At 35.0% G+C, this 25,766-nt stretch overlaps 1 protein-coding gene across 9 annotated transcripts in view; it reads right to left on the bottom strand.

The window, feature by feature from the left end:
- Positions 1 to 25,766, bottom strand: part of LOC123867430 — a 159,486-nt gene that overhangs the window by 10,769 nt on the left and 122,951 nt on the right. For all 9 annotated transcript variants that reach the window (XM_045909443.1, XM_045909447.1, XM_045909444.1 and 6 more), the window contains exon 17: positions 1,877 to 2,051. In XM_045909443.1, coding sequence (XP_045765399.1) covers positions 1,877 to 2,051 — 175 coding nt within the window. The remainder of the gene's footprint in view (positions 1 to 1,876; positions 2,052 to 25,766) is intronic.

Here is a 25,766-nt window from a genome sequence, read left to right as displayed (position 1 = left end):
TTGCGAAACGAAAATTGCCTTCGTTCATCCATTCCACATCATGTGAGTAATATCTATTGAAAGCTAGAACTAATGTACGAGTAGGTACTAGGAATATAACAATTTTTGATAAAAATCGTGACTGACTACGCCTATTCGTTGCAAATCATAAAAAGGTATAATCAGACCATCTACGTGAGTTTATTACAAAATCAAGGTTCAATCATCTAAAGCACTACCCACATGGAACAAGTAATTTTCCCATGATTGTCTTTGAACGAGTTAAGATCTGAATGAATTAGCATTATAATATTATGTTAGTACTCATTACTAACTGTTTATGAAACGTTAGATGTGAGTTAGATACTCTTACTAATTATACAGTTCCACTTGATTAGAATATAATGCATGCCACAATCAAATTACGGATCTTTTTAAAGAGTTTTTATGATTTCTACAATAATTTCCTTTATTACGAAAGCAACAATATCCTACTACGAGTATAATATATGAATTCGTTACGAGAATTGGCTCTTATTTCATCAAAGTGAACGCCATTAAAAAGTCTGAATTCACTCCTTTCTCTAAATTTTAATTTAAAACACCGCATTGTGTTTTATAGACGCTAATTCGAAACGTTGGTATTTTGAAACATTTCTATTTTGGCATTTTGCATATTTGGTGTTATGCTTGTTTGGTATTTTGCGTAAGAAATCTTTGATTATCGCAAAACGCTACAATTTTTGACTTATTTTGTAGTTTCTAAACGAATATTATTGTAAATTGAACAATTGAAAAGAGCAACCGCCGAGTTTCTTGCTGGTTCTTCTCGGTAGGAACAGCATTCCGAACCAGTGGTAAATTATTTGACGATTCAAAAGCACTTGTAAAAGTTTATTTGAATAAAAATCTATTCTATTCTTCTATTCTAATCAAAAACATAGACTATCTAATTATTAGGTACCTATCTTATCTCAACTTAACAGTATAGGTAAAACAAATGATTATAATATTGTACCTACTTTTGCAAAGGCTTGTAAAAGGAAGCATCTGTTCCAAAGAATTTAATAACGCTTCGCTGTAGGAATACATTTGAGTGAAATCATTAGGAATGTTAATAATTAAATTAACCACGTAGGTAGTTACCTTACATACAAAATTCTAATAAGAATAATTGTTCTTATTTTTATTAATTTAATCCTTTTAGCCCCTTGGCGGATTTATTATAATACTAGTTCTAGTAACAATAAATTCAATGTTTTAGCTACTTTTCGGCAACCCTTTTAATAACAAATATGAGGAAGCCGTGGTAGCCTGGTATTGTATTCATGCTGATTTTCATACGTAATAATAACATGTTTTTTAACTATTTGTGTTATCACGGTCAGGCTAGATACGCCTTTATAATTATTTTATTTCTAATTTTTACACATCAAAACGTAACTGAACTCGAACCTGGTGGAAATTTCTAAATTCATAAAAAATCTTAACGCTGTATGCACTCGCAAGACTGTAAAAAGTAATAATTAGTGTTCTTTGTTCTAACTACTCGAAAATCCTATTTATATAACAATATATTTTTAAACTTTTTTTACACAGCTTTTTATATATCTACGTTGACTCAGCTCCAAACGAGTATAAGCGTGAAGCTTATTGAATCATTGGGCAAAGAATTCCACGGGACGAATTTCCCTTCCACAGGTATCAAAATTTTTGCTTGTAGGTACTAAAACACCAGAAAATAATAAAAAAAACTAAATTTCATTACTATGGTAACGCAGTGTTCGGCCATAACGAAATAATTCATGCAAAGTAAGTTAGGAAGTTGTGGAAAAAAAATGGAGGAGGTCTACAGTCATAGAGAGTAATTAAAAGGCTAAGTTAGTAAGTAACCGACCTCCTGTAGGACCCGCTTGAGTTGCAAAAGCAAAGTCTTGATATCGACGACATCCTGTAGCAGCGAGGACGGGGCGGGCGCGGGCGACGCGCTGCCGTCGCTGGCGCCGGCGTCGGACGGCGTCTGCGTGCGCGAGCGCTGCAGCAGGCGCGCTGTGCGGACGGGAAGACTGGCCCTGGAGACAAAATAGACGATAGATAGTGAAGACGTTACGTTGAATTTTGGCATCAAGAGAGTAGTACATCGTGTAATTAGAATGCTAGCAAATCGAAGACCGGTTTAAAAAAAAAAATAGCGAGCAAACGAGTAGGCGGGTCACCAGTTAAGTGATTTGCCAGGGGAACTGCCATTCCATTGGCGGTTTTTCAGGAATTTGTCGGTCCACCCCTTGAGTAACCCCATATTATAATCTAGTAGGATTGGTTCCACAATTTGCATGTGTCTGGAAAAAAGGATCTGGTGATAGTACTGATGAAAAGATACCGTAAAAGAAAGGCAGAAAAATAATTTAAAAAACCTGTATTTTTTTAAAAGTACGCATTGTATTGCAAATAAAACATCTGACTGAGGTCAACGAACGTTGCGTAGTTAGGTGCCGGTTAATGCCGCGTGGCCGAGATAAACAAAAATGTTTCATCCATTTTCATCGCAGACAATTGCATTTTGGCAATACTGCTGTAGCATGAAATGCCTTGACAACAACCTATACGATGAATGTAACTTTAGCTGTAAAACTGAAGCTGCTTAGGTATTTAGGTACGGGTATGTACCGCGTGCTTCAGAAGAGATGATTTGTTGCAAAAACTCTGTTTTGTGTTTTAATCACATGCAATTAGGTCTGATTTTAGCGTTGACTGGCCTTAGCGTCCTCAATTAAAACTTCTATAGATAGGGCCAACCATTATTTTGCAGTTCAATGAACGTAACAAGAACTCAAGGTTTTAGTTAGCTAGGGAAGCCGCAATATTCAGATCGACTTGGCCTTAGTTTAACAGTGGATTAGCATACAAGGCAAGGACATAACTTGTTCTTTAGAGCATAAAGTAGTCGTGGTCTTGATGTTATAATATGACGTGGTTGCTGGTTGCTGTACTGGTAAAGGTCAAATTATGATTTCCAATATTGGAATTGATTCCATTAGAGCCTTTCCCATTTGGAGCATTTGTTTTTCCATTTTGAGCATTTGTAAGGAATTCAATAAGTTACGTAGTTTTTGTCCTTCTTGTTGTTACCTTCTAACACTGAGTACAATTTACTTCGCTAAATTCACCCAGTAGATATAGAATTTTTTTATGTATTGATTGGTAAATTGGTAATAAGAATCAATCCTATCAAGAATCATCATTTTATTGTCTTCGTTTGGCAAAAATTTATAGTAACTCAAATGGGCAGAAAAAATTACAGTCCTATAAACATAATATCATATTACAGGGCGTGTCGCGTCAGTTAGAAGGCTAATTTGCGAAGTGGAACGACCTAATTTTATTTTTAATTGTAACTGAGAGGCAATAGAATAAACATTGGCTTTTATCAAATTATGTTTGACCTTATTTTGAATATTTGATTTTTACAAATTTCATGAATTACTTACTTAATAACAGATAAATAACTCTTTCTCAATAAAATAATACTTTAGCGATTTTCTATTTTGTATTGCGCGTTAAGAGGGGTCTCTCCGTCACTCGCTCCATATAAACGTACCTAGTTCCAATTTCATTTGAATATTAAGCAACCAAAGTCCATGAAATTTTGCAGACATATTCTAGAAACTAATATCTATGCCTGTGGATTTCCAGATTTCTGTTAAAATATTCGATTTCAAAGTTACGCGGTCTTAAAAATTCACATACTTACAAATCTTTGAGCTCCTGTAATTTTGAAGAATCCATATTTTTAGAAAAATCTAAAACACCACAGGCACAGATATTAGTTTCTAGAATATGTCTGCAAAATTTCATGGACTTTGGTTGCTTAATATTCAAATGAAATTGGAACTACGATTGTATGGAGTAAGTGATGGAGAGAGCCCAGTTTATTTAATTAAATTACTTAAGACCTATTTCGCACAAGACTTGTTAAGTTTCGTATTGAAGCTAAGACATTCAAGTTTAATGGTAAGATATGGCCATGGTCCATGAACAACTTAACGAACACGATTTAAAAAACTGGTTGCTGCAGATCTAGTTTCATATGCAACGACAGAATACCTATGTTATGGCAATGACTAGTCTTGAATCAGTATAAACAAAGTATAAAAAAGAAAGAATGCATCTGTTTAGATATCTAGTGTAACCTCCATTAGACTGGCTTTAGGTAGGTTTACCTTGTCGGAGTTTTTCTGTTTTGATTTTGGAAAATATTTACTTGTACCTATCTAGTATTAATGATAGGTTTTTAGGCGAGTTCCAACCTAGGTCTCATCACTGCTGCTACTGCATGATTGTCGTCAAGCGCAAGCCACAATAATAAAAAAACCGGCCAAGAGCGAGTCAGACTCGCTCACCAAGGGTTCCGTACTCGGGTATTTTTCCCCCATTTTGCACGATAAATCAAAAACCATTAGGTATGCATAAAAATAAATAAAAATCTGTTTTAGAATGTGCAGGTTATTATGATTGATGATGATAGACAGACAACAAAGTGATCATATTATAAGGGTTCCATTTTCCTTTTGAGGTAAAAAGGTATGAATGTGATATTATGATTTAAATTAAACTGTTTGAATTCGTGCTTCCGTGCGTAGTATAGGTAATATGTATATAAAATTCGTTGGTGCATCTTCTTTGCTTGGTGGATACCTACGTGACATTTGTAAAATAAATTGTGCTTGTATGGCTGAAAACTGTGTTAAGTTTGTTGAAAAGTATAAACCAAAATATTATGAGTAAATGAGAGTATTATGAGTGTTTCAATAATTAGAAATTATGTGATTTTTGTTAAGTTTTAAAATGGCTATAGCCTAATACTTACCTACTAACAAATTAATGTCTGTTAGCAGATTACAACCGATCAAACTCAATTTCAATAACAATGACTTGGGTGTTGATTAAATTTTTCACTTGTTATACTTACCTACCTACATTTTAGATGGATACTTAATTGAAATGGAACCAATTTCAGTTACCGATGTATAACGAGAAAATGTTATACTGAGTAGTAGAAGACGATGTCGCTTTATCTATGATGTTTAATAAATAATTGATACAGTACCTACATAGTTAAAACTTATAACAATAGCGAATGACAATTCAAGTGAAGTGTTTAAGTACTAGGTATGCTGCATCCTATCATGCATGTTTCTTTAGATTTCCTCAAAAGATAAGTTAAGTTTAAAGCAAAACATTAGATTTATTCGATTACGACAAGAAGCAATAGAGCGTGAAGGAAATTAATGAAACAGTGCAATTTCGTAATTTTAATGGCCCATAAGCGGCTTGCAAAACTTTATACATTTATGCCACAAGTCTAGATTTGTTGTTGATCCAACTTCATTGTATAACACAATAGGTACCTACCTACCTATAATTAAATCGCGGGGAGTAAAAATACAAGATTTGTGAAAATGGCTACATAATAATTACTTATATTTTGTTAACGTGGGAAAAGTCTTTAATATTTTATTTAATAATAAATCATTTTTAGGGTTCTGTACCAAAAGGGTGCCAACGGATCCCTATTGATAAGTCCGTCCGTCCGTTCGACCGTCCGGCGTCCGTCCGTTCAACCATCCTTCCGTCCGTCTGTCTGTGAGCGGCCTGTATCTCGTTAACCAAGGTAAACGGTTATTACCGCTATAACAACAAAAAATAAAAAATCAAAATTGCCACCATGAAAATTAAAAAAAAAACTGTTACGGATGGTACGGTACCCTTAACGTGCGAGTCCGACTCGCACTTGACCGGTTTTTAATTTGGCCGTCGAAACAGTTCGCACGGAAAGCGTGCACAAATTCCAATTCGGCCTTGCATTAAAGCTGTCCAATCAACATACAAAGTAACAGGTTTTATAACTCTTATTACTTTATTAACATAGATTAATATAGATTATAGACAATTCTATAAAGAAGAATTATCTACTGTAGGAAACATTGAACTGTCATCCGCGGATACAATATCAAACGATAGACACTTGTTACTTGTTACACTGATAAACATTTGGGAAATCTGATAAAGATTGATATAGGTCCGATATACGATTGGATTAAGCAACTGAATACTATTTATTGGGTATGGGTATAATATAAATTTTTTAAATGGTGAGTTTCTTGTACATAAGCACGAACAACGCGTCGAAAATATAAAGAATTAGTTTTATGAAACTACGAGTATAATATGACACGCGATCTCGTAGATTATTTTGTAACTGCACCTGTATTGCTTGGCTCTTTGGCTGCGCAGACTGGGAGCTGGGCTCGACGACCGTCCGGCTGGTGCCGCGACGTGCAGGTCGGTCTTCTGACGCCTCGCCCCCAGGGCCTGGCCTGCGCTGGACATGGACGATGCAGGACGCATTGCGAGAGAATTTCACGGCGCGCACGCACTCGGCCGACTGAAGTTTGCGCGCTCGCGCTATCGCCGCCGGTGCCACCGCCAGCTCGCCCGGAAAAATCAGATCTCGCGACGACCCTATCCATTCACGCCGAACGAATCACAATCATTGCACAGATTTCTTTTGTTACACTCTGTTTCAAACCACCTGGATGGCGCTTTAATTGAGAAGTAAGCACTCGTAGGTGTTGCGAACACCACCTACATATTGCTCTGATATCTGGATTCGTTGACATTTAAAGAATCTCGTTCGCGTGTCAACGTTCCAAATTGCCCGTGCGCCTGTCACCGGTGATTGCTTTCAGTTTGCCAACAGGGGCATGTCGACTACTGACGCAGCCAGGTGTGTCGGCACAACTGAACGTCGAATAAAACTACTAAGTAGCGGCGTCACACTACGTCACGCTCGCTGCTTCTCACAAAACACTTTCTTTTGCTCACGAGTCTTGGAAACACACGAGTTCACTGTCATCGTTCGGCACAAGGAGTGACTTGGCAGAAACGTCTTTATTTCATTAGCACCTTCACGGATTACACTAAAGGTATTATCCTTAATTATCATTGATATGGCTTGTTTGTCAAGGAGCTTGTAGGTCAGTGTCACGGATTGGAAACGATTGTTTATTTTGTCCAGGGTCGCCGGTGCCGGCGTATTCGACTGCTCCGAATACGTCCATCGCGCATGCGTTGAGCCGTTCAATAATTGTAACCCTGCTCCAGCTGAATCATAGTTAATGATCCTCGAGATACGCGCGTAACAATAGCTTTGTGAAATCACACAACTAGTTGCACTGTATTATTACGTGCATCACATTCTGCTAGTGGTGTTTATTTGCAGTAAAATCAAACTGCCGTGATCTATTCTAAGGCCGTACTTAATTCACCTATTAATTAGCTATTTTTTGTTGACGATAGTCTGCGGATAATCTATTATCTTATATCATGCAACATACAATTGTACTGAGATACTGTCACGATGTTTTCAACTCAATATTAGTTCTTTTAAATCGTTAATTGATATCACTCATTAATTGAGCGATGGATCCAAACATGTTTGTCAACATAAAACCAAAGCTACGTGGGTACGCGCCCCTAGTCTGAGAAGAAGCTTGCAAAAAACTCAGCATCATTATAACGCTTAGCGTCTACGGCAACTGAACCTAAATAACAGCTAGACGTGTTGGGGCTCCTTTTTAAGGTTCCGCATCCGAAGAGAAAACCCCGTCCATAAGGCAGAACAAATTACAGGCCTGATACATGCCTGATATATTTGATTTAGACCGTCGACCAAACAATGAATATTGAATTAGACATTTCGCTTCAGTACTGAGTAAACATGTATTATAACAAAATTTATCACTAGCAGCAAGCGAACCGTGGCTTAGTGGTCAGTGTGTCGGTTGCGAACCCAGAAGACGCAGGTTTGCCGGTACCACAACTTTTGATGTGTTTAAAAATGATTTTGATATTTAATTGCTTATAACGTACATATTATGTAACTCCGAAAAGTTAGAGGTGCGTGTCCGGGATCGAACCCCCCACCTCGCGAATAGGAGGCGGACGTCTTATCCACTTAAAAATATATTAATTGATCATTTTGTACGGAATCCTAACATCTAGGCCCGACTCGCACATGGCCGGTTTTTGTTCGTGCCCACGAAGCGTGTGACAGTGTTGTCGGCCAAGCGAGACTGTCGTAAGCTCAAATCCACTTCAAAATTAACGGTACAAACTACAACGCGTGTCGAGTATACCACAATGCTAAAATAAAGTAGGTAGGTAGGTATATCGCAAAGATAAAAAGCCTGCTTTTATTTAACTGGCTCAGGAGCAACGGTATTGCAAGCACTAACATTTTCTTAACGTCTATAGTCTTAAATAAATAAATACTCTTTTACTTGGGACCCAAAGCGCATCACAGTACACCAAATAAAACACAGCAGCAACATAACAGAGAAAAAATACAAAAACTTACAATATTGACTTAAAATACGGCTTTCCATGCATTTCAGCCGAGAAAACCACCGTCTTGTTAAGTTAATGTTAGGTAACAACGGTAACAATGACCTTTTTCTTTATTAGACTTTATTTATCCATTGTTGGACATAAATACTTCTTTTCTAGCTGCAAGGGTTTGGACTGTGAATTGATAGAGTCAGTCAGAGTCAGGATTTTCTTTTTAATATTTAAATGACTCTGATCTGAGACGTGCTTTTCTCTTGAAATTGATCGTAACAACCTTCTTCCAATGGACAGGTGGCCTCAGGTACGTTGTATGTTTTTTTTAAATATATAAAATCAATAATATATTTTCTTTTTAAAAAATAAGCAAGTATGAACCAAAATCAGACTAGTAAGATAAGGCAAATGCTGTTTTGTTAGCAACTAATTTCGTTGGAAGTTGGAAGCCCGAGTTTTTTAAACCTGCCACAAATACAAATTCAAATTATTTTTATTCAATTAAACTTTTACAAGTGCTTTTGAATCGTCAAAATAATCTACCACTGGTTTGGAATGCTGTTCCTACCGAGAAGAACCAGCAAGAAACTCGGCGATTGCTCTTTTCAAATGTCAAGCACATCACTGCAAGCACAGCATGTCACAATCAAGCAGTGCTAAGCTTTCGACGTGAAATTCTTGTGGAATCAACTTTATTTAGATTTGCGTCATATTGGTTTGTCCATGTATGTCGGTTTACAAAACTCATATTTCCTTGCGCTTGCGGTTATTGTTTTCCAATATTTTGAAAGCCAGTAACACTATACGTTTGGATTACCTCAGCAACGGTGAAATCAAGGTTTAATTTCGAAATACATAATATAAGTAAGTAGGTATATGCCAATAATTGTTAACGAGTAACGGTAACAATTATTGGCATATACTTATGTTATGTATTTCGAAATATTTTGTATGTGCCTGCCAATAATGTGATCTTAATAAAACTGCAGCCATATTGACCTACTGTATTGACAAAATTAAGATTCTCATATTTTGATTTCAAAGTAGATACTTAAGATGAATGTGAAAGCCAAAGATTTTTGAAAAAGAATAGACATAGTAGGTACTTACGCAGTAAATCCGAAATATGAAATTGTGAAATGTTTTGAAAGATAGAAAGAAAGATGGTTCACTCTGAAATAAATCGGAATTTATTTCGGATGTGAACCATGTAGGTAGGTACTTGATTACCTACTTACGAACAGCGTAGACCGGAAAACTTAAACTCAAGCTCAAAGTATTCCTATATGAAATGGGTACCATTGTACACTTTTGATTGTTAATTGTTGAATTTGTAAGATATTTGTAAGGCTTACGTGAGTAAAACTTACAGGTGTAAACGCGGTCTAGTGATGATAACTAATTACGTAAGCTAAGAGGGTTCCAAATGCGCTCTGGTCTGATAAGAAGCCTTCAACAAACTCAGCCGGGAAAAATGCGAACAGCGCTCGGAAATAATAATTTAAATTTAAAAAAGCAAAAGAAATGAAACATAATAAAAACATATAGGTACCTACCTAAATAAAGAACTCAACTGGGAGATCACTTTGATCTTAAACTGAAAGCCACAATCAAACTCTCACAGTAAGCATTTAAAACAATTTAGGCCTTAGGGGGATAATATATGAAGGGGAGACGACAAAAGATATAGAAGGGTCGAAACTCATAATGCATCCACACTTGTGCGGGCTCAATAGGAACACGATACATATGAAACTTGGTAAGTACCTAAGTTAGGTACCAAGTTTCATATCTATATCCATGTTATTTATTATATCCATAGGATTCTTAGATCAATTCTTTGGTCCATCCATACCTATCTAGATCAACGCAGCTCCACCACTTTCACACTTTTACATAATTCGCCTAATCCTTAAAATAATTACTTACATAATTTATTTATAGATGATAGCATAATATCAATTCATTACATTAGATGACGCTATCAATAGTTGTTAAAAGTGATACATCATTCGAGTACAAAAAACATTGGGCCATGTAACGGTAAATCTCCACAGTCGCCAATCTACTCGGCGCTTTTAATTTTGTGCTGAGATTATATTGAACTCATCCGATTGCATAACGGTCATCGAAGGCGTCGTCACACTGGTATGCTTCGTGGTAGCGTTTGTTGTTTCATTTTAGTTGGTACAGGCCACGTAAGATGGTGCCAGTACCATCTCTATCTGAGATTGGTAAACAATAAGTAAATCACAGATACATTACTTTTATTTATTTATTCAGATACAAGTTAGCCCTTGACTGCAATCTCACCTGGTGGTAAGTGATGATATAGTCTAAGATGGAATCGAGCTAACCTGGAAGTGGTATGGCAGTTTTCAATAAACCCATACTTCTTTGGTTTCTAGGGCATCGTACCGGAACGCTAAATCGCTTGGCGGCACGGCTTTGCCAGTAGGGTACCTAGCCACGGCCAAAGCCTCCCACCAGACAAAGGCTGATCAAATTAAGTGGAAGATCAACTATCAAGTACTTACCTACCACCTCTATATCTGAGATTGCTAACCAATAAGTAAATCACAGATACAAAAATTTACTTACGAACGACGCTGATCAAATTAAATAGAGGATTAACTAACAGATTTCGAGAATATCGGAATAATTATAAGTTTCTTTTTCGACCAGCACCCAGATGTCAGAGCACCCTAGATAAGGAATACCTAAATATAATATACCTACTGAAGTTTTCAGTTTTATTTTTCAGAACATTCCTTACCAGTGGTAGGATCCACGACGATTCAAAATCATTGTAAAAGTTTATTTGGATAAAAAATCTACAATGGATGTGAATTAAACGCATGTAAGTGTGAAGAGCCATTTATCTCTTGGTATTCAATCATGGCACGGTGGTTGATTCTTTTTGCTCGGATACCAAAAATAATTATTACTATCAACGTTTTTCAACGTAATCATTAATTAACTAGTGCATTATATTATGTATCGAGGACTCGGAATGTTGTCAGAGGTTAGATTTAAAGATAAATAGACATGCCTAACTTAGATACATATTTTGAAAGAAAGGTCTAACTGGTAACAGACAGGCAGGGGTTGAGGCTGGATAAGAGCAGTACAACCATATTATTTTACAAGTGTAAATTAAAAATTTATAACACCCCCGACAAGTGAAGGTTACATACAGTAACTAGAAAAGAGCTGATAACTTTCAAACATCTGAACCGATTTTCTTGGATGATAGCTAAGAACACTCTCGATCAAGCCACCTTTTAAACAAAAAAAAAACTAAATTAAAATCGGTTCATTAGTTTAGGAGCTACGATGCCACAGACAGAATACACAGATACACACGTCAAACTTATAACACCCCTCTTTTTGGTCGGGGGTTAAAAACTAGGTAACTACAGGCATTTTATTATTCGGAGCTGTATGCCAAATTTTTACCCGTTCCGTCCAGTAATTTGAGCTGTGCGTTGATAGATTAGTCAGTCAGTCGTTCAACTTTTTTACATGTATGTATTTAGGTTTTAAAATGGCTGTGACTCACAGAAGTTACAGACGAATGAAACTACAAGGGTTCCTCATACTACGGGACCCTAAAATTAAGATAGAAGGTATTTTTTTGGGGCCACTCAGTTCAAGTTAGGTATTCGGTTACGCGGGTAGCCGGGTAGGCTTATGTATACACCTGTGGTGCTTGTATTATATAATTTACTTAACGGGTAACTCAAGTATTAATGCATGATTAATGCAAATATTATGCATGGTGCTATTTCTGTGGTCGTAAGGAAAAGGGGCATAAGTCAGAAACGCGGCTACAGCTCGTTTCGCCAGTACGGGCCAAAGAAAGAAATTAGTCGAGACACCGTTTCTTAAAATCAAGATACCCTTTGAAATATACATTATATTGTGATTTAATTTATAGTTTTCTTTTGTAAATGAGCTCATATAATATATAATCCAATTTTTTTTTTAATTTATTATTATATATTTTAAAATAATGTGACTTGTGCCTCTTTTCTAAACCCAACTTCGGCTACCAACCTTACGTCATACTAACTTAGGCCATTTTTTTAGTAAGTAGTTATTAATAAAAACGAACAAATTAAGATAATTTGTTTGTTATACTATTCATTTATTAGATAAAAATACTTATAATCTTAGATCACCGGATGTAGCTGGTTCAAATCTCAATAATTGGAAGTATTTGTGTTATTAACACAGATTTTTAGATGATTCTATGTTTATGTAAATGTGATTTTGATATTATATTATATTAAATATTATATTATATTAGATTTAGATTTATATTACGTTTAATTTTTGTATGTCTGTAAATTATTTTTAAAAGTGATGTTAACAAGAATTGCTGCAAACCAAAGGTTAATCTTTCATTGCTGAAGGTTTCTTTGTTTCTTCAATTTTCTAGATTAGCAAAATCTGCATTTATTTGATGACTGTCAAGTTGGTGTCTCTTTTTCAATGGGCTCTACTATATGTATCGCGTCATAGGTATTACACGTGCCTAGAACTGGCTTTTGAATTTAATACCAGTGCTCTTAAATATTTTGCCAAAGTGTAATCTGGAAACTGGATTTATGTCTTCTTTATACATTTCGTACCCACATAAATTGTTAAGTTCAAGCCTAATAGAACATAGGTTTTGCCTGTGTGTCGTCGTGAATAATGAGATCTATAAGTTAGGTAAGTCATAAAGTAAGTAGCTTATGTGGTCAAGAATTAGTTATTCTTTTCTTCCGAAATTTTAGAAGGTGGAGTTGTAAGATCTAGTTTTGTCATTACTTGTAATAATGCCAGATATTTCAAAGAAGGATTTTTAATAACTTTTCGCATAAATTTGTCTGTCTCACAAAATGTCTGTTTGAAAGATTCTTATTTTAACTAAGACTTCTAAACTCCAGACAATCTAATCCCGAAATACATGGTCAATGTAATTGACATTTCTTCCAAAAATAAATTTTGTCCACTGATCGTTAAACGGACCTACAATCTTTTTAGGACCATGTGAAATCAGTTGTACTAAATATAAAACTCTCTTATTGAAATCACTATGGTTTCAGTACCCTTGAAATATCTGACTTTGCTGCTCAAAGGTAAATTTTATAAGCAGATTTCTTCCTGCAATCTGATTAATGTTTTACTCATAGATATGTGTTTTACTTTACTCGCACTAACTATTCTTCCTTTTTGGTTTATATAATGTATCCTCTGTTTCTTTTAAGTTTTATAATGGACCTTATATTGTTGGTCTTCCTCTTTCTTTCGTTGTGAGTAAGATGAGTCTAGAATAAGAAATATATTTCTGAATTTACCGGTAATATACAAATTATACAACAAAATTATAGGAGTAGGGCGTAGGATTACGGACACGTTTTGACAACAAAAAATAACAAATAAGTTATAACTAAACCGTTAACTAAGTAATAATAAATTAGAAAACTTATTACCTACTTAGGTACTTCCGAAGTGGTACAAAAGAATCCATAACTGACTTAAATGAAACAATGGTGGTGGAATCTTGCGCAAAGGTCCAGGTGCCTAACAAACAGTGTTGTCCTATAATGGGATCGGTTACCTAACGGTTCGATAGTAATAATTGGCCCAAAAAAACACCAAAACAATTAAACAGTGCAACTTTGGTCATTTATCATGAGCTTTTTTTGTTCTGAAACGCAACGATTTGAGAACTAAGTAGACATGATGCCATATTCCAAACCAAAAATTTTGCGAAACCTTGTTACAAGTAGGCATGATTTAAGTTGTGCCCCTATTCTTTGTTAAGAAGTGGTTAAGACAAACGATAATCGACTTGTGCCCAATTTTTGTTTAGTTTTTATTCTGGAATAAATAAAGTTTTCGTAAAATATGCCTTTTTCCCTTGAAGCTTGAAATAATATATTTCATTAGTGAGTTTTTGTAATTTTAGTGAAAAATGCGACTTGTGCCCCTTTTCCTTCCGACCACAGATTTATTCAAACAGTTACTTGAATTATTTGCATTATGATATAACAGGGTAGGTATGTCTATGTATCTATTGTAAGAAGTAACAAGAAATGCTTTAACCTAAAATAATATGGTTAGGATGGAATAATAGTTTTATGCGCAACTAATTGATGCAAACAAACCATTCATCTATAATCTCAAATCGCTGCGACAAATCATCAAACAAGTGTAAATTAAAAATTTATAACACCCCCGACGAGTGAAGGTTACAGTAACTAGAAAAGAGCTGATAACTTTCGAACGGCTGAACCGATTTTCTTGGATTATGCTTTGCTAAGAACACTCTCGGTCAAGCCACCTTTCAACTAAAAAAAACTCGGTTCAATGTTTAGGAGATACGATGCCACAGACAGATACACAGATACACACGTCAAACTTATAACACCCTCTTTTTGGGTCGGGAGTTGCAAAATGCAATTTCACATTTAGATAACAGTTGTTATAGTGAATGGTGATAGATAAAGCAACGCTTTTCGTCCTATTATTTAGTCAGGGTTCTTTAACTTTCGCTTACCCTCTTATCCTTAGCCATGGACTTAGGAATACTGACATCTGCGAGTCTGCAGGTGCGAACACTTTTTTGTGGTAGTCAAATAAAATTTTTACGGTAACTTAAACCGCCTTCAACTTGCCTTGCCCTAAGTGTGAATTTTTCGAGAAAATCGATAGTTCTGGACAGAAAATTGGAGAAATCAGTGTACATACCTACCAACATTCAAAAATTGCACCGAATTGAGAACCTCCTCCTTTTTGGAAATCTGTTTAAAAATAACCTCGACGCGAAGTCAATAATAGCTTGTAGATTAGAAATTGAAATGTGTTCATACCTTTGTGCCTGGCCGTTTAGCATAGTGACAACTTGTGCCACAATCCCTTTGACTGGTGCCTCCTTCTCCGAGACAACACTGATCCGTTCCATCGTCATCACAGCACTGATTGTATTATTCACTATTCTCACTTTTTAACACTAGAATTCTGATCTATAAGATTCAGAAGTCAGAACAACCACAAAATTAAGTTACTTTCATGTCCGTAGTGGCGTCATTAGAACTTAGAAGTGCTTATGGAAATTACTGAGAAGAAAGACCTACATTTATTTAAATATCTTGATTCTTAGTGAATTTAAGCAGCGATTCTAGTAATAGCTGTAAACGTTATTTTTTAATTACTTGTCTCAAAAAATGGTCTCCTAAATAGCTATAAGTACGTACCTATTTTGTTTTTAACTTACGAACTTCACTATAATTATCTACTACATAATTACTGAAATAGGTAGGCAGGTAGGTGTCTACAGTGACAACTAATAAATGACAAAATCTATATGTCCATAGTACTAGTAGGTATATTCATTCATCTGTGTATATGACAGTAAATGTTTTCAAGACTACCCTCTAAAGTCATTCAGTAAGTTTTGTTTCAAATCTTTGTACGTCATGTACCAACTTACGTAATATTATAAGTATACCAGGAATAATAGCGAATATTTACGAAACTATTAAAAGTTATAGCTAAGTATCTAATCTACTTATAAATTACCATATTAATAGCAAAAAGCGATTGTAACGATGCCAATGCTCTTTTAATGAGTGTTTTAATTAATATAAAAAATGCTATTGCTACCGAATGAGGAATATTAAAAATCTTTTCTAAATCCATAAAAAAGAAAGTCTGATTTTAATGATCCATTCATGATACGAGGATCATTAAAATAAGAATAAATATTCTGGGTCATGCTGTTGAAGTAGGGAGATAATTTTTAAGTTGTAGCCATCGGCCAAGATGAGTTTTCGGTATCTAAACCAAGATATACCTACTCACTTAATGAATAATGATGAACATAAATGCAAGATTCAACAGTGCATTGTGCTGGCTTGGACCTACAAAAAGCCACCAAATACGAAAAGAAGATGTAGAAGTTTCAACAGTTTGACCAATTTGAGATCAATGGTATACCTACCTACTAATATTAAATGTGAAAATGTGTTTGTTTGTTGGTTTATCCTTCTATCATGTCGCAACAGAGCAATCGATCGATGTGATTTTTTTGCATGGATAAAGTTGAAAACTTGGAGAGTACAGACACTACCCAGGTTTTTAATTTTACCACCAAAATTTTACCGAAAAAATCAAAATATTTATAAAAAATAAATCCACGCGGACGAAGTCTCAATCATCTAGTTAGATATACTTAAATAGTTACAAAGAAAATAGTTTCACTTACAAAGAAACCTATTATATATATATATATATATATATATATATATATATATATATATATATATATATTATACCTACCTAGTTACCTACTATATCTACATATAGTAAAGTTTTAGATAAAATTTTGTAGTAGGTCGTACCTAAGTCCAATAGATATGAGGAATGGTCTCATTGGGATCATCTCATTTACCTTGGAGATAAGTTATCATCAATTCCAATGCAATTTATCACTCTCTACGATTGCGAAGTTGACTAAAACTCAATAATAGATATAAAATTATGTGAAACCACGCTGCCAAAAGTTGTTGTCAGTTGATTTCTCTATAATTGAGATTTTGACCTTTAAATACCTTCGCGTAGTAAGACTAGGTCTTTGTAATCTTCACATCAACAAAACATTTTAATAAAATGATGAAACTAGAGACTAGACTGGTCGATAGCGTGACTAGTCCATATATTCAAACATACCTAAACGTATAGAAGGAAAAGATGACTGACTGATTGACCGATACATCGACGCACAGCTAACTACAGGATGGATCGGGCTGTGGCATGCAGATAATCTGTACTTAGCTATTAACTATGACGTGGACATTTTTCAAAAAAGGATTTTTGAAAATTTAGGAAAAAATGAGGGGTTGAAACTTGTGAAGTCCACGCACACGAAGTGGCGGTCATAAGCTGCCAAACATAAATATGCGCAAGAAGAGTCATACTTAGTGCTGTGAAGAGAGCATGAAGAGAGAATTTAAAGAAGAAAGGACTTTTTGAGAGATCCATGAAGATAAAGTACAAGAAGACGTAGCAATTAGCAACGTAAAGTAACTGACGTAGCTCTAGCCTCTAACGCTGAAGTGGTAGTGCGTTTGGTCACGTTTATTATGATATGAATTAGGAGCTGGCACTTCGTTGGCGAAACGTGCCCCGAAGAAAACCTTTACCATTATATATTGTGATTAATGAAAATGGGGCACGACTCTCGGCAATGAAGAATGTGATGCAAAGAGAGAGCTCAACAGATGATAGAATTTAAACATAATAATTTATTAATTAATAAGCAAAATAGTTAATTTTTAATTACGAAACACTAAAAGTAGGTGACAAAATTAATTCCGAATGGAAAAGTAGAGTAAAGAAATTAAACGCTGCGCCGTTAATTTTATTTTAATGTTAATTTCGTAATCAAAAATTAAAACTGATAAATTAGGTAAATGTCTTTTACGAGTGTAGTTACGATGTTAATTGATTTTAATATAATTATAATACGGATATTGAGGTGGGTTATGTAATTTAATAAAATTCTTTGATATACTCATAACATTTAGGTAGGTACATGATCTAGGTGGATTATTGAAGTATACTTCAATGAGGTGGATAGACGATATCAGAGTCGAACTAGGGCCTTATAGGGAGCTGTTGGATTCAGGCGCTCGGCACAGAACCGTGGCGTGTGGAAATTCTTAAAGAGGCCTATGACCAACACTGGAGTCCTCTCTAGACGTCTATCAGTTAATGATGATGATGAAGATTTAACAATCGTCAAATCCGGGTTTTGGTATCTCGGTAAATGGTACCTATTATCTACAAAGTTGAGTGGTCATTTGAGAAAACACAGGCTGTGGTTTTCATGACAAAGGGAAAGTGTCTATCTACCTAACTTCCTGACTATTGATACAAGTTATTAGAAAAATTATTTATTTAATTTTGTCGTGACTTTTAATATCATCTAGACTACAATTCTGATCGTATAGGTATAGGTACAGGTACGATAAAATGGCATTTTAACTAGTTACCTAAATAATATGTTAATATGTACTTAGTATTTTTATTTACTTGATACTTATAAGGTAAAATTAATGAATCAGAAATTAGATAAAACTAGCTTTAACTTTTTAGACATTTTTAGATAAAAAATATCACACTAATATTATAAAGGAGAAAGTTTGTATGTGTGTGTGTGTGTGTGTGTGTGTGTGTGTGTGTGTGTGTGTGTGTGTGTGTGTGTGTGTGTATGTTTGTTACTCCTTCACTCAAAAACTACTGGACGGATTGGGCTGAAATTTAGAATGGAGATAGATTATACCCTGGATTAGTACATAGGCTACTTTTTATCCCGGAAAATCAAAGAATTCCCACGGGAATTTTAAAAAACCTACATCCACGCGAACGAAGTCGCGGGTATCAGCTAGTATTTTCATAAATAAATAAGGACAAAATATTTTCATAACACGCTTACCCGATATAGGCACCTACAAAATTAAGGTAAGAACCTATTTTTTACAATTAGGAATGCAAATAATTATATTTTTATTAAATTCACTCTCAATTGAACAGGTAGATTAAACTTTTACACATTAGATACCCAGGTCCGAGACTTTAATAAAGAAGAAAACTTGAGGTCTTCTATTAATAAGAGTCAGTGAACCTGATTACCAGTGGCACCATGAAAAAAACCAAAAAAGGATTTTAGCGAAGCTATTCAATATTGCTATGGTAACGCACTTTTCAACAACAACACTACAAGAGTGCTTACCGGTAAAAGCCCGAGTTGAAAGCTCGGGAGCACATTCAAGACTGAGTAATGGAAAAAAGGGAAGAACATTAATTATATTCGTACTGGTTACCGAGCAACAAACAAACAGTCAGAAAGTAGGTAATTTATCTAACGAAATAAATAGGTAAATACTTACCTACCTATTATTTCTTTAAATACTATTGAAAACCAATACTTCATTTGAAAAACTGAGAAATAAAATAGAAATTAAGGTTGTTTTCATGAAAGATCATGAAGAGATCATCATAAAAAGATTCTATAAAAGTGGATTATGGGAGTTTAAGGAATTAGTAGGTGATAGGATAAGTAAACTCTCATCGATGTAAACTCTATAGGATGCCACTCCAAACCAGTAGTGCCTACTTACCTACCTACTAGGTAAGTAATTATTATTAAAATAAAACAAACGAGCGAAAATATAAATTAACTCTCTTGTATCTTCAAAGGTATGATACAGGTAAATAACACTAGTTTATAAGTCAATTGTGGATATAATATATTCCACAAAACTCTGTGCCTAAGTAAAATTTAATTGATATCTAGTTTTATACCTACGAGTGAAAACCGCGGAAACTAGACGGAGCGTAGACCTTAGTGTTTTTGCAGCATTTTTTCAGACGCAGGTATAAAATACTTAAACAGTGAAATCAATGCTAGAAATAGCAATTTCTACTATTTTAAATTTCTAATGCGTCTATTATATTTTATTTGTGCGCGTTTCATACAAAACTCACTAGACCTCGAAACATTCAAAAATATACTTAATCGTCAAACAAGTCTTATGATCTTAAAAAAGGTTTTCTAAAAATCACTGCACTAAAACATGAAATACATATAGATGGATCTGAAACATGAAATTCACGCAAGCACTGAAGTACAAAAGGTCATACATACCATGACTGTAAAAGGAACGCAAAGATTTCAGAGATGTATTAGACAGATTGTGTCATTTCCTTTTTAATGAACTGGGCAATCTTAAATTATAAATACGTGTGTATCTGCCTTTTTGTTACTTTTTGACTGATTTTGATGGTTGGTTGGGTGGTTGCATCCCGATGAAGGACATAAGCAACTTTTTATTCCGCAAAAGCAAAGTTCCAACAGGATTTTTAAAAACCTACCTACTTGAATTGCGCATGCTTCATCCATCCATCATGGGTATGTCTGATCTGTGATTTTTAAAACCCCTATCAAAATTCGTTAACGCACGTGTCTTCAAAATTTTGAAATCATACAAGTGAAGCGATCTGTTTTAATACTGGCTCTTTTGTTGACTACTATGTCGAAATAACTACTATACTACTACTAATAGTAAATAGTACTATGTACTACTATAATGAAATGTAATGAATAGTACTATGTGCGTCAGGCGCTAGTGATGTGGACATTTTTCACGACAAATTAAACAAATTTAAAAAGAGAATAGTTTTAATTAGTGATCATTGATAGTGGATATTTTTGTGTTTCTTAAGTTTAACTGTAAATTTACTTTCCATTGTTTTAAAAATATATACATAGTTTAAGAATTTGTACTTTAGGTTAGTGTTAGATTAGTTTTATTATAAAGTATACACCTGTAATTGACAACCATACTGAAGTTATTTTTGTAAAAATTTTTGTCTTATTTGTATGGAAGTTGTTGGTGTAATAATTAATAAATAAATAAATAAATAAAAGGCGGCCGAAAATAAATCTGAACACAAGAAATCTTTTAAAGAGACAACATCTGTTACTGAACAGCTGTTTGAAACGCTGCACAGGAAGTGATTAAGTACTGGGGATCTACTATTGACTAATGCGTCTCAATTTAAGTTTCTAAACTGAAATAATGTTCTTTTGGTAGGTGGGTATCATTTTTATCTCCGAATTGCCAGATGATTTCGTTTATTCAACGACGTTCATTTATAAATAAATATTCTTAGGAGTAAATACAGATCGCAAATAGGTCACCGATGTGTTTTACTTCCAGACACAATATTTTGATGGTAGTTCCCGATTCCCGAATAAATCCGAATCTTAAGTTAGGTACGTACCTACCTACCTAAATTGAATTAAATAGAAAAGAAAATAATATAAGAAAAATTTTGAAAGAGGTACCTATAGGAAGGAACAAGCCAAACAAACAAAAACAATCTATAGATATGAAAAAATCCATTGATTTTTGTGAGTAGATAGATATCCCAGCAATCGTTCATGATAAAACTGCCTCTAATAAGGTTACAAAGGGAAATGATACGTTATCAGAATTCTATGCAATTTCAAAACTTGATAATAGTAGTTAAAATGGCAACGAACTCAATTGAATTCATTCAGACATTAGTGATAATATTTAGCACACACTTGCCGGCATATCGAAGGTAATATAATTATAAGAAACGACAAACGTGATTTGCTTAATCGAATTAGTGGTTGCACTGTGACCTACGTACCGTAGGCTACGGTATAGTTACCGGGTACGCACTGAAGAACATATGAATGGTCGTAAAATGAAAATGTTAATCCAGTTACACTAATAGCTTTTCGATCGTATTTCAGCGTTCAACGACCGGCGTATCGGGGATAAGTTCGCAGTGGAACACGTGTTGGCTTTAACTTTAACCGTGGTTGCAGCGTACGAACGCGCGCGCGACTCATCAAAGACTGGCATCATTGGCACGCGGGCGCAGGCGGACGAGATGGAACCGAGGCAAAAGCCATCTATAGATGTGCCCGCAAGTCGGCACAGAGCTGCGTACCCGCTCCAACAATAGCGTAGCCAGATAATTCCTGAGGGAGGATTGAAGCTAGGTAGATTGGGTACAGCTTTCAAACTTTCAAACCGCTCATCAGTCCATCTATGTCATTTGATTACACGACAATCCAAAGTTGAGATTGAAAGGAGATTCTCCAATAGGAGATTTACAAAAAGAGGAAAATGCTGGTTCATTCCTAGTTATTGGTTAAATCAATAGATACTAATGGAGGATTAGGAACTGAATAATGGTGGCTGGTGCCCTCATGGACGTATAAAAAAGTGCCCTTTAGACATAAATATAATTAATTATGTTAAAATGCTTTGACTGTGATGGAAAACATCGTGATTCGTGAGGAAACCAGCATGCCTGAGATTTCTCCATAAAGTTCTTAAAATATGTGTGAAGTCTGTCAATCTCACTGGCTAGTCTCACATGGCAATCTCACAATCACACTCAATGTCATGGCAGATTGTGATACGTACCTACTTAAAATTTATGTAACATCTTTTTTACTTACAATCTTGCAATAAATGAAATACTAAATAGGTACTAGCTAGCAGACTATCCCTGAACTCTTCTCATTCTAAGAGGACCCGTCCTCAGTAGTGGGCCGGCGGCGGTGCGACGGTGGGTTGATAATGATGATGATAACTAATGTTGTTTAATAATACAGAATATTATGTGAACTTAATTAAAGTGCGTTTCCGAGTAGGTACCTATCAATCGATAATATAAGGTCCGTAGTTGAAGACCACAACTAACCCACAGAAGTTGCAATAAGTTAGATGAAGACATCTCTAATCAGGTAAAAAACTTGGTCTAGGGCTTTGTTGTCTGGCCTATTAGCGACGCGATTATGTGAACAGTCGGATGCCAACCTTTGCTGTTGGAGCTCAAAGTTGGCATGTCTATTAGCAACAAAAACCAGCTGCTTCGCTTCATCTGATTACCTCATGGTGCAAGGACCTTTCAACACCAGAGTTCACCGTAAAATTTACCTTGAAAATCGGGGCAAGAGACGTGAAATTTCTTTTGCGAAACAGAATTACTAAACGATCATTCCGATAAATTAATTAAAAATCTCGATGATTTATTGGTTCTGCTCTGTAACTTAACCCATTCTAGTTAATATTTTTTTTTGAATCACTAAAGTTATGTCATTTATTCTTTTGAAATTCGCAAGATATTATTGAAAAGTTAAATATCATGTCTATATTCAGAGTCTAGATATAAATATTTATCAAGTCATCCTTCGAAATAAATAAAAATGCTAATTCAACTAATAAATAAGAAAATGAAATTTGGTCAGTAGGTCCTTGCCGTAACGATATATCATTAAAAATAAGATGTGGGTTTAAACAAGACTAGATAGACCTGTCTATAATAAGTAAGCGAAAGGTGAATTAAGTTAAAGATTTAAAGTTTTTTAGGTAATACATAATTTAATTATTTAAGTAGTATTACTAATTTTATTATTATTGGAAGTCAAATGGGTATTCCAATAGTTACATAATGGGCTACATGCAAATTTATTACAATAAACTGATTATGCAAATAATTGTTACATCTAAAACAAGTTTCAAGTGTCTAATACACAATTATTTCGAAGCACTGAATGCCATCGTTGTTCACCATTTGTTCACGTGCTACAAATTCAGATAGCTCGTCCTCAAGACGCTAGGGAACAAATACATAAATCCTATTGTTGTGTAATTGCTATTGTTGCCGATTGCGATGGAGGTCAAACGAATACCCACAGTTTTAGGATTGTGACCTACAGGCTATAACATATTTTATGTATCTTTTTTCTGTATATGTAATATCTATGCCTTAAACAAACCAATGATTGCTATACCATATGGAATTTTCAACCATGAAATTATCGCGATCAGATTTCTGGGTTAGTTGATGAATTTTTGAGCAAGATTAGGTATAAAATTGTAGGCCTCATGATGAGTCCGCTAAAATACTTTGGATAGTCTTAATACTAACTAAGCGAACGACATAAGAAAGACCACTAAAGTGCAAGATATAATTGAGACAGTCAAAAGGTTAAAATGGCGGTGGACAGGTCATATGACAAGGGAGAGCAACGAAAAATGGACACAGAAAATAACCGAATGGTTACCTCGAGATGGACAAAGGAAAAGAGGGAAACAATACAGGCGATGGGAAGACGACATTAGAAAAGTAGGAGGAGCAACTTGGAAAAGGGTAGCGCGAGACAGGCAAAGGTGGAAGTTGCAGGAAGAGGCCTATGTGTCAACAGGACACGCTGATAGTTGAAAATATTCAACTACCAGCAATAAAGGCTATAATAATAATAATAATACTAACTTAAAGATTTTACAGGAGCACTAAGAAGAAGAGATCTCCGAATTTACTCATGTAGTTCAGAGGCGTAGGTACTAACTTCTGCAATGTAATTCCATCCCACGACGATGCAAGCAAGGTAAGATCGGAAGGAGATTCTCCAAATAGGTAGGTACCTACTTAGTTAATCACAATATAACTTCGCAGAAATAAAAGCCAGCAAGCCTTGCATATTGCTTGCCGTTTTAGAAAGGCCTCAATCAAAATGTACGCTCAAGACCTCACAGATCTCAGAGGCTTTTAAATTCTAGGGCTTTGATTGAGAACAGTAGATCACTGTTGAATATTGACAAGCCAGCATATTAGTAGGGACTAGGCACCGAATGTCGCCAAAACAGCTTTCCATAAATTCTGATCGTTATAATGCACAAGCCAGTAAAATTAAAAAAAACACGCAAATATGTACTTAACAATCACGCAAAACAGAAATATAAACGCGTTTACAACTGTGTAAACATTCGTTGCAAATTCCAGGTTAAATCCAACCGCTTTGTTTAACGAGGAATGGTCGTTAACCATTAAAAATGCGTTGGCGAATAGGCAGACACGAGTTAACTTTATGGCTTAAAAAGCGGTAGACCTTGGCATTAAGCGGATACCGTCTTTCTTTGGAATTGGAATATACCTTATTGCACTTTGAAAAGGAGCTTTTTTGAATTAAGTTATGGAATATGGACGTTAGGTGATTTGCAAATGGATATTACTCCGACAAAGTAAACACGATAGCACATTCTAATACATTATGTAGATCGTACTGCAATTAATGCGAATTGCACATTTAATTGATTCTAGACATGTATTAGATCTTCAGGTAAACAAATGTCTTTTATCAATATTGCAATATTGAATACAATATATTATGTAACCAAAGGTGGCCAGTATCCCTTGCGTACATGACTTTCCCACTGATCTGTTTGTTTGAAAAAAAGCAGGCATCCTCAATTTCAAGCCCGAATCTTGTCTCTAAGAATTCTTAATAGATACAAATATATTGAAAATATGTAATTTGTATCGGAATGCAGCCAAAATCTGGTTCTTCTGGCCTGTAATTAAAACCTATAACAAGCTAGAAATATCAACAAAAAATATACTGACTACCACATAATTTTATTTCCCAAGTCTTTAAGGCACAAACGTGGGATGGTGCAAAAAATATATTGGACAGGTTTATAATATGACTGCGCTGGGCGTCTCATCCAAAATGATATTCTTATTTTTTAAATCGATAATTTGTGGATCGGTCCATAATTTGAGTTCTGGATATAGGTACTGATGTTGCAGAGTTACCTATCTTTACGGTTTATCTGCGTAGAATATTTATTTTCCAATGTGGCCAAGACTTTATTCAACGAAAGAAAGTAAGTAAATAATCCATATTCTTCTCCAGATTTCAGGCAATTGCTATGCCAAATTGCACCAAGATGTGACAATAAGCAGACGCTAAAAGAAAGTTCGAGTTTTTGTCT

This window comes from Maniola jurtina, chromosome 8 (assembly GCF_905333055.1).
Source record: "Maniola jurtina chromosome 8, ilManJurt1.1, whole genome shotgun sequence".
In the NCBI taxonomy this organism is placed as follows: Eukaryota; Metazoa; Arthropoda; class Insecta; order Lepidoptera; family Nymphalidae; genus Maniola; species Maniola jurtina.
The sequence above is the reverse complement of the archived record's forward strand: the minus strand, read 5'-3'. Positions and strand labels throughout refer to the sequence as shown.